Consider the following 13,248-nt stretch of genomic DNA (forward strand, 5'->3'; position numbering starts at 1 on the left):
CAAGGTTCAACAGATTTCACCACTACAGAAATTGAAATAGTCACTCAAAGTGTTTTTCTGTATAATTACACAAAATGTTCTCAGGCTTATGAAAGAGGACAAGAGACACTGTGGTTGTGTTTGTCTGAGCGTCACACACACACACACCTGCTATCCGCAGTCCTCTCTGGAACATGTCGTATGCCGTCTTTGTGTCCTCGTAGTAGAACTCCAGCAGATTGTCATCCTTCAGTAACGCGGAGCGCCTACAGCTCTGGTCTCCCTGGAAACATAAGCATGTGTTAATATGGCATCAATCATTCAAACTGACATGCAAAGAACTATTGATCTAGTTCAGTATACTATGCACAGTATAAAAAAATGTTATGCATATGCAAAAACTTGTACAGTAAGCTACCCAAACACACAGTGGTCGATACTGACCTTGACCTTCCATTTCAATTGTGATGAATAAAGCAGAAGACATGTTAAATATGTTTTTTAATACAGAAAAAAAAAAAAATGTAGCTTTAGTTGGGCATTGCAGCCTGATCAGACTGTACTAGCTCAGCTTATTAGCTCAGCTTATTAGCTCAGCTAGACCAGCTAAAGACCAGCTTGACCAGAGACAGTTAAAATCAGAGAAGACCAGCAAACCAGTTTAGGCTGCTTTAAGCAGGCTTTATCAGCAGGGTCGACTTACTGATTTTATTAGACTGCCAAAAGTTCACTCAACACGGAAATGAGGAATCATGTGAAAACAATATTTCTGCATACGGTTTCACATACTGTATTTAGGCATTAAGAGTATGCAGTGAGCAAATCATCACTGTCAGTGATATTTTAATATTATTTATAGACTATTATAGAGTTAATTAATATGTTGAAATAGTTTCGGTTTTTATTTAAATTTTAATTTAAGTAATTTTGTCATGCTTTTTGTCATTTTTATCAGTTTTTTATACACTATATTGGCAAAAGTTTTGGTACGTCTTTACATTCACATGAACTTTAATGACATCCCATTCTTAATCCGTAGGGTTTAATATGGAGTTAGCCCAGCCTTTCCAGCTATAACAGCTTCAGCTCTTCTGGGAAGGCTTTCCACAAGGTTTAGGAGTGTGTTTATGGGATTTTTTTTGACCATTCTTCTAGATGCGCATTTGAGAGGTCAGGCACTGATGTTGGATGAGAAGGTCTGGCTTATAGTCTCCGCTCTAATTCATCCTAAAGGTGTTCGGTCAGGCTGAGGTCAGAACTCTGTGCAAGCCAGTCAAGTTCCTCCACACCAAACTCGCTCATCCATGTCTTTATGGACCTTGCTTTGTGCACTGGTGCGCAGTCATGTTGGAATAAGAAGGCGCCATTCCCCAAACTGTTCCCACAAAGTTGGGAGCATGAAATCTCCAAAATGTCTTGGTATGCTGAAGCATTAAGAGTTTCTTTCACTGGAACTAAAGGGCCAAGCCCAATCCCTGAAAAACATCCCCACACCATAATCCCCCCTCCACCAAACTTTACACTCGGCACAATGCAGTCAGGCAAGTACCGTTCTCCTGGCAAACGCCAAACCCAGACTCGTCCATCGGATTGCCAGACAGAGAAGTGTGATTCGTTACTCCAGAGAACACGTCTCCACTGCTCTAGAGTCCAGTGCTTTACTCCACTGCATCCCACGCTTTACTCCACTGCATCCCACGCTTTGCATTGCACTTGGTGATGTTAGGCTTGGATGCAGCTGTTCGGCCATTGAAACCCATTCCATGAAGCTCTACACACTGTTCTTGAGCTAATCTGAAGGCCACACACAGTCTGGAGGTCTGCCGATATTGACTCTGCAGAAAGTTGGCGACTTCTGCTCACTGTGAGCCTCAGCATGCGCTGACCCCGCTCTGTGATTTTACGTGGCCTACCACTTCGTGAATGAGTTGCTGTTGATCCCAATTGCTTCCACTTTGTTATAATACCACTAACAGTTGACCGTGGAATATTTAGTAGTTAGGAAATTTCACGAATGGACTTATTGCACAGGTGGCAACCTATCATGGTACCACGCTTGAATTCACTGAGCTCCTGAGAGCGACCCATTCTTTCAAAGATGTTTGTAGAAGCGTCTGCATGCCTAGGTGCTTTATTTTATACAACTGTGGCGATGGAAGTGATTGGAACACCTGAAGTCAATGATTTGGAGGGGGTGTCCCAATACTTTTGGCAATATAGTGTATATATACTGTATTTAGTGTTAGTAAACTCATTTATTTCAGATAGTTGGCAAATTGTAACATTTATATTTTATTTTATTTGAGCTTTATTTCAAGTTTTAACAACACAGTTACCTGTACAGGTATCGACTGGGCCTGCAGATCACATGGAGGCTGGATTGGTCGAGGTCTGGTCACCAGCCAGTAGGTTGTGAGAGAGGCTAGCGCTCCTAGCCCGATGATGGAGGATGGAGAGAGGGACAGAGAGGAAAGAGAGAAGGACGAGGGGAGAGACGGAAGGAGGGTCTTCAGATTGTCCATTTCAGACTTCCCATCTCCTCCACTGAAACGCAGGGAACGCAACCACTCCTGAAACTGCATAGCTGGGAGAGAGACACAGATTCACTGCCATCACCATCATCATAATGCTAAACAACAAAGAAATGCCACAATTTATCAAGACCTTGAAGCAGATAGGAGGGAGAAACACATGTGAATACCAATGTGCTTTCTTTGCCATTAATGCTGTTATAACACGCCTACATCTCCTTCCATTAATAATAATGGCTAGTGCGGCGACTGAGATATACAGTACATAAACCTGCTAACATCCGTTGCCATAATTGTTAGAATGACTTATCGCAAGAGGAAAAAATAACGTTTTAGTTGAATAACATCGGTTAATGGAAACGCTGTCATTTCGCAATCGTTTTTTATCGACATTTAGAAAATATCGCAAAAATTTGGCTCAATGTACTGGAAACGCAGCTACTGTTTCCCTTGAGTGACTTACCGCTATTATGAAACATGCTTGGCAACATCATTATGAAATAAGATTATAATAATCATCGCTAAAAAAAAACATCACCAGGAATTATAGTTCATTAATCTAACTGCATGCTGAAATGATTTGGTGCATTCATATTTAGTTTAAAGTTAATGTGCAGTGACTCCAAATTATGAATAACATTCATTGATTTCTCGTAAAGAGGTCTGAGAACAAAACCTGAATGAAAACCACTCGGCCGTGAGAGAAGCCAACAAATGTTTGGGTCCCGTTTGAATGCCAGGAGGAAGTAATGATGATTGGCCGACACACAACAGGCGCTCGGGGTAACTTTCGGACATTTTCTAGCAGGCAGCCAAAACACAAACACAACCAGGTGTGAATGTGTTTCAGGACACATGGAAGGACAGGTGGAGATGAAGAGAGCTGCGTGTGGGAGAGCTGACAGGTTGAAAATTTATTTTAATGTTGTCCAGCAGCAGAACATGACACTGGTGAAGTGAGTACAGTTGGCATTGGTGATTTGGTGGTGAGATGGGGGTGACTGGGAGGCCCGAGTGTGAATGAGTGTGATCGCGTTTGCCAATGAGATGATCTGTAAAGATCACATGAGACGACCCAAACACGGTCATATCCTGGGACTCCATTCACAGTCTCACAGTACACAGTCTCTCTCTCTCTCTCTCTCTCTCTCTCTCTCTCTCTCTCTCTCTCTCTCTCTTCTCTCTCCTCTCTCTCTCTCTCTCTCTCTCTCTCTCTCTCTCTCTCTCTCTCTCTCTCTCTCTCTCTCTCTCTCTCTCTCTCTCTCTCTCTCTCTCTCTCTCTCTCTCTCTCTCTCAAATAAACTCATCTCACCCCCTATTCTCTAACCTCTCTCTCTCTCTCTCTCTCTCTCTCTCAAATAAACTCATCTCACCCCCTATTATCTAACCTCTCACCCACTTCCTCCCCCCATTAAAGAACAGGAGGATAAAGGATGATGTCATCACCCCTCGTCCTGCATTGGTATTCCCACAGTGAGGGAAAATGCCCCCTTCCCTCTCTTTCACTCCTTAAATGCCACCAAAGCAAGTGCCATGATGTTTGTCTCCAGAATACTTAACACTAGAGACACTGAAGCCAGCCAGAGTCACAACTAAATGTTTAGTATGGGACAGATATGGGTTTTTTAATGGACATGGATGACATCTAGACAGCTGATGGGTGTATATAAACAATACAACTTTATAACAACTAATGAGAAAAAAAAAAAAATATATATATATATATATATATATATATATATATATATATATATATATATTACTAATGTTTACAATAATAGTATCATAATATGGACTCAAAATTCATTAAAAACTGAAAATGTTTAGACCACAGAAATGCCAATATCTTTGTAGGGGAGAGTGGGGTAAAGTGAGACATTTTTTACATTTGTTCCCCTCTAAGCGAGCTAAAATGATATATCAGTCAAATTTACACATTTCCCATTAATTCAGGATGTTTCCTAGCAATGGAAATTATTAGAATGTATTCAGGCTGAAGGGCAGTGAAAATATGATTGTTTTTAAAAAAGTGGTCTTGTGTCTCACTTTACCCCAGCTTAGGGGTAAACTGAGACAGACCAGAGAAATCAAGGGGGTAAAGTGAACCAGCTGGGGGTAAACTGATCCACTTACTTTTTCCACTCTGAAACTTCCATAACAACACATGTTGTAACAGTAAGAATCTTGACAGCTAGCTTGACAACCACACATTCCAGAACTAATGTCGGACTAGTAACAGAATCATGGAGATTGGTCAATTAAGCACATTTTTTTGATGACCCACCGGTGCGCATCCAAATGAAGGTGCAACGCCCTTGGCGTGCTAAGGGTGAATGGCACACTGGAGGAAATTCCTCCTAAAAAAAAAGAACTATGTCCAAATTATTGTGATACATTTGGAAAACTCAATGCAGTCAGACCTCCCCTGGCCAGCCCAGGGAGGGTGGCCCGTCCTGAGCCAGATTCGTATTTGTCCGCCACCGCTGGAGCTCCGTCTGGAGCAAAGTCGGTCCTAAAACGGACCTTTGGGTCTTTGTGGAGGTGGGACAATGCTCCGCTCGGACAAGGAACATGGACCAGAGAACCGTGGTGGTCAGACCGGGTGGGGAAACAGCCTGACCCACCCCAGGGAAAGTGCACTTTGTGCGGGCGAGACTTCCAGTAAATAGGGTCTGGTTTGGACACCCAGTCCCTCGGTGCCAGGGCGTGCACACCGTTGAACGTGCACCGTCCTGGGTGAGCTAGGGGTGAAAGACACACTGGAGGATATTCCTCCTTGTAAAAATGTCCAAAAATATCTTGTATTTGAAGAAGAGCTCCATGCTCGCAGACCTCCCGGGCCAGCCCCAGGGACGGTGGGTCATCTCCAGTCAAAGTCAGATCCGTACACCTGCTGGCCTCCTGCTGGAGCAACCACGGACGCTCGGGGTGTTGTAGAGGAGGGAGACGACACTCTTATCGGACTAGGTAATGGAAAACAGGCGCCTCCAGGTTGCCTGGGGCCCAGAGGAGCGCACCCTCTCCTTCGGGCCGTCAAGTCGGGGTGCCCGGTCGATTGGAGCTTCGGACGCGCCTGGGGATGGAGCAGCTTGCTCCTCCCCGATTTGCGTGTTGACCTCGGGAGACTCAGATGGCCCGTCTGAAACGGATGTCCGCAAGGTGGCCGCGGACGCGTCGGGAGGCTTGGATTAGTTGGGGCCCCCCTGGCATGTCTTAAGAGCCAAACTTTGCCCTTCCCGGTTACGGCCTCGATCCAGATGCCTCCTGCCCCTGCCCCCGGTGGATGGTTCCTCATGCGCCCTATGAGTGGCCGTGTTGTCTCGAGCCTAGGCCCGAGTGGAGCGAGACCTGTGTGTAGGGAGCCTGCGCATTGCGGTTCACCGTCCGGGGCTTCTCGGTTGATCCCAAAGGTAAAACGTATGCATTGCCCCAGGTTTTCTTCCTGGTGTATTGCCTTGGCATGATGGCTTTTCTACTATGTTTATGACATTAAAAATAAAACATATGTCATGTAATATTACATTAAAATATGTTTAAGACTAAACTTAACTTGTGCCTCATGTCTCACTTTACCCCACAGCATTTGTCTCACTTTACCCCACCGCCACATTTTAGAAAAAAACGATCTCTCTTAGCAATTCAGGCTTATCTTCAGCTAGCATCATCACATGGTTTTATATGTTGGTAGTTCATCAACATGTGTGATATAAGTTTTTTTACCTGAATCAATTTGCTTTGGCACAACAGTTGATTAAGCTGACAGCAAGAAAATTTACTTTTACATGCAAAAAAAATATTTTTGTGAAAAAAACATGCTTACGACAGCACCATGAGGTCCTCTCCTTCATGGCCAAGGGGAAATGGAAGGGGCTTGAAAACATAATGGTCATATGACCACAATTGTGTTCTATTGCCTAGATATAGGGGGTGTCTCACATTACCCGATGTCTCACATTACCCCGTTCTCCCCCTACTCATATTTTATAAACTCATATTTTACTCCATAACCATTATTTATAAAATATGTATATATAAGTGGCATAGTTTATTATACTAATTATCCTATGCTGTCATATTCAAAGAGTAAGTGCCTAATTTGGCACTTCAATAATGAATGAATGTGCAGTCACAGATATGTGTATATCAGCTATTAAACAAAAAATTTTTTTTTTTTTTTAAATCAGTAACCAGTACTAATATTGAACATTTAAATATTTCATTTCTACAGTTTAGATTATTCATTTAAATCATTTTAAAGAGTAATTCCATAATGCATTTGAAACAGAATGGAATATACTGAATTTCAAATTACATGCATGCTCAATAATAAATAAATAAATCTCTCTTTCACATAAATCTGATGTGATACATATACAATACCGGTCAAAATTCTGGGGACAGTACGATTTTTTTTGTATGTTTTATTTGATCAAATATACAGTAATAACAGTAATATTGTGAACCTGTTACATTAGTTACAATTAAAATAACTCGTATTTTAAAATGTATTTTTTATTATTTAACATTTCAGTGTCGCATGATAATTCAGAAATCATTCTAATATGCTGATTTGCTGCTCAAGAAAGACTTGCGCTACTTAATATTTTTGTGGAAACTTAACTTAACTTTTTTTTCCATTTAAGTTAAAACAACAGCATGCATTTGAAATTTATTTGAAATGACTTTTGATCAATGTAATGCATCATTGCTGTATAAAAGTATTAAAGATTTGAACAGTAGTGTATATATCATATGCATGTTCATGTTAAACATGAGATTAATTGGATTATTAACATGCAAGTTTATTTATTTGACCATGCAAAAAAAAAAAGAAGCACTTTCTATATTCCACAGGACTTTGTGAACCCTACATGTGGTCGCTTTAGAGGCGAGGGTTGAAGCAATGCAACTACAAACAGTGACATCCCTTTTCATATGACCATCTCTGCACATCCCTCTCTCTGTCACAGGTCCACAAAAGCTGGAGATAAATGGATTTTGCAGAGATGACATCTGAAAATAATTACGCGTCACAGATGAGGACAGACCTCTCTCTTTCTCTCCCTCCCTCCCTCATTCGTAACGGGCATTGTTAGAGGTAGACAGGCACTATTGTGTGTTTCTGGCACTCACTTGGGAACTTAAACAGAACAAAGAGGGGAGAGAGCGACAGAGGCTATTACTCAAACTGGTGCTAAATGAACTAAAGCAAATTCAAAAGAAAGGCCTACAGATTTACAACCTGAAGAAAACTCAAGCTCTCAAAACATCCACACGGTAGATATCAACAACTCACAAAGAGCAGATATATGGAGACAAATGTGGGATTTTAAATATTATGCAATTAAAGCAATGTTTTGGGTTCATGAAAACACAAAAATTCAACTAGTCACCCAGTTTGTATAAAAAACTAAACTCACTTGTTAGCATGCCTGCCTCCCATGCCGGAAACGCAGATTTAAATCCCGCTCTGAGCGGTGTGAGTAGAACTGGAGGGGTTACATTGGTGCCGTGACCCGGGTGGGAGTGAGCTAGTAAACCTCACCCCCTTGCCCTCAAGAATCGCTCAAGAAACTGACGCTGTGGTCAGGCTGTGGCCTTTAGCGTACTTGTTAGTGTGCCTGCCTCCCATGCCGGAAACGCCGGTTTGAATGGCACTCGGAGCAAGTAGAATTGGAGGGGTTGCAGTGGAAAGTAACCATAGCAATGTCTCGAGGCTGTGAGACATGTTTTCATTTCACTGTGCTACTTTTCCATTGTTTTTCAATGTAAACATGCACGAGTTCGCATCTAGCTCTGCTGTGTTTTAAATGCTCATAGCAGATTCGCCAGGAGTGCTCTTGCAGAGCTGCCATGTCCACTTATTATAGGCATCTTTGGGCATGTTATTAGTTCAGCTGGACTGTGTACATGGCCTTTGTGCCAGTATCATTGTTCTTTGAGCTGAGAAAAGTCAGTGGCACTGGCCACCATGTACAGGTAGCTACGCCCCTGCTTGAGACAAAAAGTTCCAGAAAACATGGGTTGTGGAAATTAGATGTGATGTATGGCCTTGAGACAGTACCTAACACTAGAATTGTCAAAAAGTACCAACTTCGGTACTGAAATTTAAAAATTGTGACCCTTTGAGTGCTGGTGAGCGGAATCGTAAACACCTCTGATTGGCCATTGTGTTGACATGCTCATTGGATATGTCTGTGATTGGCTACAATGATCAATGCAAAATTTCAGTCCCGACTCGTTACCGAAGTCAGTACTTTTTGACAACTCTACCTAACACACTGTTTTCAGTCAAGTGCATAGGCAGTGCGTGAGCCAATTCTAGGGTAAGGCTAAAGAGATGCACTTCCCCTTTAAAAAAATTCAATACATTTCCTTAAAATAGTTTCAGTTACATATCACCGCACAACCTACAGTACACATCCCAGCATAAACACTCCTGATAAACAATTTGTTATTAAAGCATCTACGTTCATAAACCACTGTTAATTTGAACAGAAAAGTTCATCGCGATCTTACAAAGTTTAATTATAATCAATGAAACTGACTGCACAATGAATCTCTTATTTACATAAAGTCTACACTTTGTTATAATAAGAGGATTTGCTAGCGTGCAGAACCCTGAATCCACTCACCACCCAAAACACAGAGTTTTTTTTTTTTTCAGTGCTAACTTAAACACCTCTGATTGGCGATCTTGTTCAAGAAATCAACAGGTGATTGGCTACACTGCTAAACGCTGCAAAAACACGTCGTAAAGAAACCTTTCAGATACACACTGGATCATTGGTGGCAATGCTTCTATGATCTATAGGCTTCTGATGGTATGGGGAACGCAGCCCAACTTTTCCCTCTAAAAGCAATCAGAAGCAGCAGCAGGCAGACTATACGCTAGTCTGAAGTCCGTGGCCATGGAAAGGCAAACCTTCCCCAGCCTTACACACCCTCCATCTATGGTCGAGTCAAATTATATAAGGTGTCTACACAGGTTAAGGTCCATTAAGACCCTTATTAGTGTTGTTGCAGGGTCTTTACATGTAGCGACAGGAAGCAAATGTTTTGCGGTTGTGATGCCAGGATGGTGTTGTTTCCTGTGTCGAACACTTAAACCGCATTTTAAGTTTGAAGTCGTAAAATTGTACCCATTAAAAAGCATCATAAAACATTATAGGTTGTAGTTCAGAGAAGAAACCTCAGGCAGCGGGATGTTAGTGTGCTTCTGTTCAAGTACTTGGGTCTTTCATCAAGGGTCATTTTATAGCACAATGTTGTGGAAATGTTGTGACGGGAGAAGCCACTTGGATGAATAAAGAAACGCCTTGAGCACATTTTGTGCTGCTGACATGACTGATACCTCAGATCATGTGCCTTATAGCTGAGAGGCGTCATGTTCCTTTTCTAAGCGATCAGACTAGAAGTTTTGCCTGGTGGATAAAATGAGTAAACCCAGAACACCCTAGCAAACTGTATAGCATGATTCATAGCTAATTTTTGCCTAAATATGTCTGAAGACAAAAGATAATAAAGCTATGTATCTTGTGTACTGGACAAGATATCTCATTGTGATCTCCATTTTGTCAGCATCTTGTTTCATTTCAACAGATATACGGCTGGATTGAACTCCTCAGTATGTATGGAACAAATGCTAAGTTTGATTTTGTGACCAAACTGCCCTGATCGCACACATAGCATGGCTGAACCTCTTACAATGTCAACAAAACCTCAGCTCAAGAACAACAGGCACATTGTTAGAAAAAAGACCTTCAGCATCCAGAACGAACATCCGTTCCCAAGTGTGTAAGGTAAAACCTCACCAGTTAAGAGAAGGAATGTGTGAATGGAGAATGAAAAGAACTGAAAGAGCCCATTGGAAAGAAAACTTTGAGATCTCCTTAAAGGTGCTCTACGTCACTTCTTGTTGACGTTCGAAGTATTGTCAAACAAAACGGAGGCTAGCTCGACCCTCCCTCCTCCTCATCCCATCCCCTCCCCCTCCCTTCCGTGCTTTTCTGATGTAAATTCGGGACTTCGCGTGTTCCTTCTCCTTTTCCCTCTTCTTTGCTATTTGTTCATCACAACGTTGTCTCTTGGTCGTGTGTCGGCCACATATAAATTCAAGAGAATATAATTCTAGCGTTAGTCGTTGTCGTTGTCATGGACATCTCTCCTCTAGCTAGCTTCCCTCTTCATGCTTCTCTCTCCTCCACTCCCCACACCCCCCTTCATGTGCACGCGCACTAACCCCCCCACCCCCAAATCATTCTTGTCGGTTATTGGCTGGAACACTGTTTGTTATGTTTCGTGGTCCAGGCTGGGCCAGTTTGTTTTTGTTGCCGTTTGTGGAGCCTGGGCTGTCTACAGAGACCACGTTTTTTACAGTGTGTTCAGGGGACAGGCAGCTAGCGGATAGTGAGGAGAGGTTTGCTATACGTGACGACAAATTTTGACGCGTGACATCGCTTAGAGCACCTTTAATATACCAATTGTTTCTCATTAACAGCAATTACATTAAATTAAGAATTTTGCTTGTGACACAAATGCTTGATATTTAATTGTTTCAGTTAACAATAACAACACTGGACTGAAAACATCTCAATTAATTTTCCTAAGTTACAAATGAGCAACCTTTGGACAATAACAGGGATGGGAAATGGCAGGTTCACAGGATATGATGTCATATGAAGTGCGTTCTAAAAGTGGCATTCCAGAGGATTTGAAAGGGAATATGATGAGGGAATGAGAGAGCGCAGGAGATCCGAGCGCCTGCCCAATGGTTAATGAATGAGGGAGGGGGTGAATGAGAGAATGGCCCGGGTGTTCTCTGGCTGTGATTCCCAAATGAAGCATGAAGAACACAGAATCACACTGAAAAGGTTTAGAGAAGAGAGGGATGAGGGAATGGGGAGGGTGTTGCATCACAGCGGACAAATTAACTGTCTGGTAGCGGAAGAGAAATGTGGAAAAGCAGTGATGCGTCCTCGTGGCTGAAATGTAACTGTGTCAACCTGTATAAGTGGAAGTAGGTTATGTTTTTACACTGGAAAACACAATGTTTCACAATATCGCTATGAAAAATCATATGCGTCTCATCCTACAGGGTGCTTTATTTCAGGGCTTTATGAGTCATTTTAAAGCATTTTCTCCTACCAACACCAACAGAACTGCAATGAATTCCAATTAATTCTGGATTGTGTGAGTGTGTTACACCAGCACAACCTTATTCAGCATGACTAGACATGCCACACACATGCACAACATCTACAGTGCTTCGCCAGTCCTCTGCTCAGCGGGCAAAACTGGCTCTTGCTCTAAAGCAGAGCGTTTCAACCACACTATTTTGCTGGCAGCATTTTACAGTTTTTGTTTCCTTGACAAACAGCAAGCACACCCTTACTTCAGTATAATATTGATCAAAATCACACCCAAATGAGCCGGCACAACATTAAACACTGAATCAACACACAATACTAGAAAATAATTAAGTTTATTCAAAGTAGCCATCTAACAATTAAGCCTATCTAACCAAAAATTGGCACTTTGGTAGGCAACATTGATTGTATCACATGGTACTTTGAGATACTACCATGGTACACACACACACACACATATATATATAAAATGGTAGTACCATGGTAGCCTACTTTTTGTTAATTTTAGTGGATGTGACATTTGTTGTCTTCAAGTTCAAAGATATGTCCTATAACCACAGGTTTTCACTAACGTTTGACAACCAGAAAGTTATATCTAGTTGAATGTTTAATAGGCCTATATGTAGGCTACTATGTGTGCGTGTTTTGAAAAGGGGCATTAATGACATGAATTGCAAGGAAACCATTTGAACAATATCTTAAAGTGTTACTACTTAAATCTGTTAATTATTAAAGTTTTTTAAAGTATTTATAAGTAATTTAGACATTTGCCACGGCGCGCTTGTTTACAAAATACGTGCACGTGTAACGCGATGATGCCAAACTATAAGATATTACGAAATCATTGTATATAAAATCATTTCACTCACTCAACAGACGATGTTTGAACGTTAAAGTAACTATTAAACAGCTGATGTATTGCTAAACAAACCAAATGTTGAATTATAAACAGGACAACGAGTAGGGCTAAGTGATGAATGAATGAATGAATTGAATTTCCATTGATGAATTTGGCAACTTCTCCCGTACAAACAAAATTATTTTTCTCTCAAGAACTACGACGTTTTTCTACATTTGTACAAAATCGCTGCATTTACACATAGTTTGTGGAAGTTTTAAGAAACTGGCTCTTACCTGTGTGTGGAATCTGAGTCGCCCGTCCTCCAAAAGTTTCTCTATTCTCCTCAGACTGTGTTAAATCCCTCCCGGACCCCAGAGCCAGTAGTGTTAAGTCCCTCACAAACACGCCCTCGCTCCCCCTCTTCAGTCAGCTTGCCTCGGGCCAAAACCTCCTCAAACTTCTCCCAAGTTTTCAGAATACTTCCTCATCCAATTATGTGCGTGCTTTAACATATTTTTTGGCAACATCTTCCAGGAGGCCTATCAGAACCGGGAAACATATCCTTTGTGAGCTAGTTTCCATTCTGATATTATATTGTTAACTTTAATTCACACAAATCAAAACTATTTTACTTTTAGGTGATTGGTTATCATTGGTTTATCAGCATTTTTGCATGTTTCATTATGTGTTAATGCATTATATATATATATATATATATATATATATATATATATATATATATATATAT

At 41.4% G+C, this 13,248-nt stretch overlaps 1 protein-coding gene across 1 annotated transcript in view; it reads right to left on the reverse strand.

The window, feature by feature from the left end:
• acsl2 (acyl-CoA synthetase long chain family member 2) overlaps positions 1–12,950 on the reverse strand; it is a 43,740-nt gene extending 30,790 nt beyond the window's left edge. Inside the window, exons 1-3 of the mRNA XM_082188709.1 lie at positions 12,794–12,950; positions 2,316–2,563; positions 148–262 (exon numbers count right to left, since the gene is read on the reverse strand). Coding sequence (XP_082044835.1) covers positions 148–262; positions 2,316–2,561 — 361 coding nt within the window. The 5' untranslated portion in view covers positions 2,562–2,563; positions 12,794–12,950. The remainder of the gene's footprint in view (positions 1–147; positions 263–2,315; positions 2,564–12,793) is intronic.
• Between the last annotated feature and the right edge of the window lie 298 nt (positions 12,951–13,248).

Source organism: Leuciscus leuciscus (assembly GCF_965113295.1).
Source record: "Leuciscus leuciscus genome assembly, chromosome: 13".
Taxonomy (NCBI): Eukaryota; Metazoa; Chordata; class Actinopteri; order Cypriniformes; family Leuciscidae; genus Leuciscus; species Leuciscus leuciscus.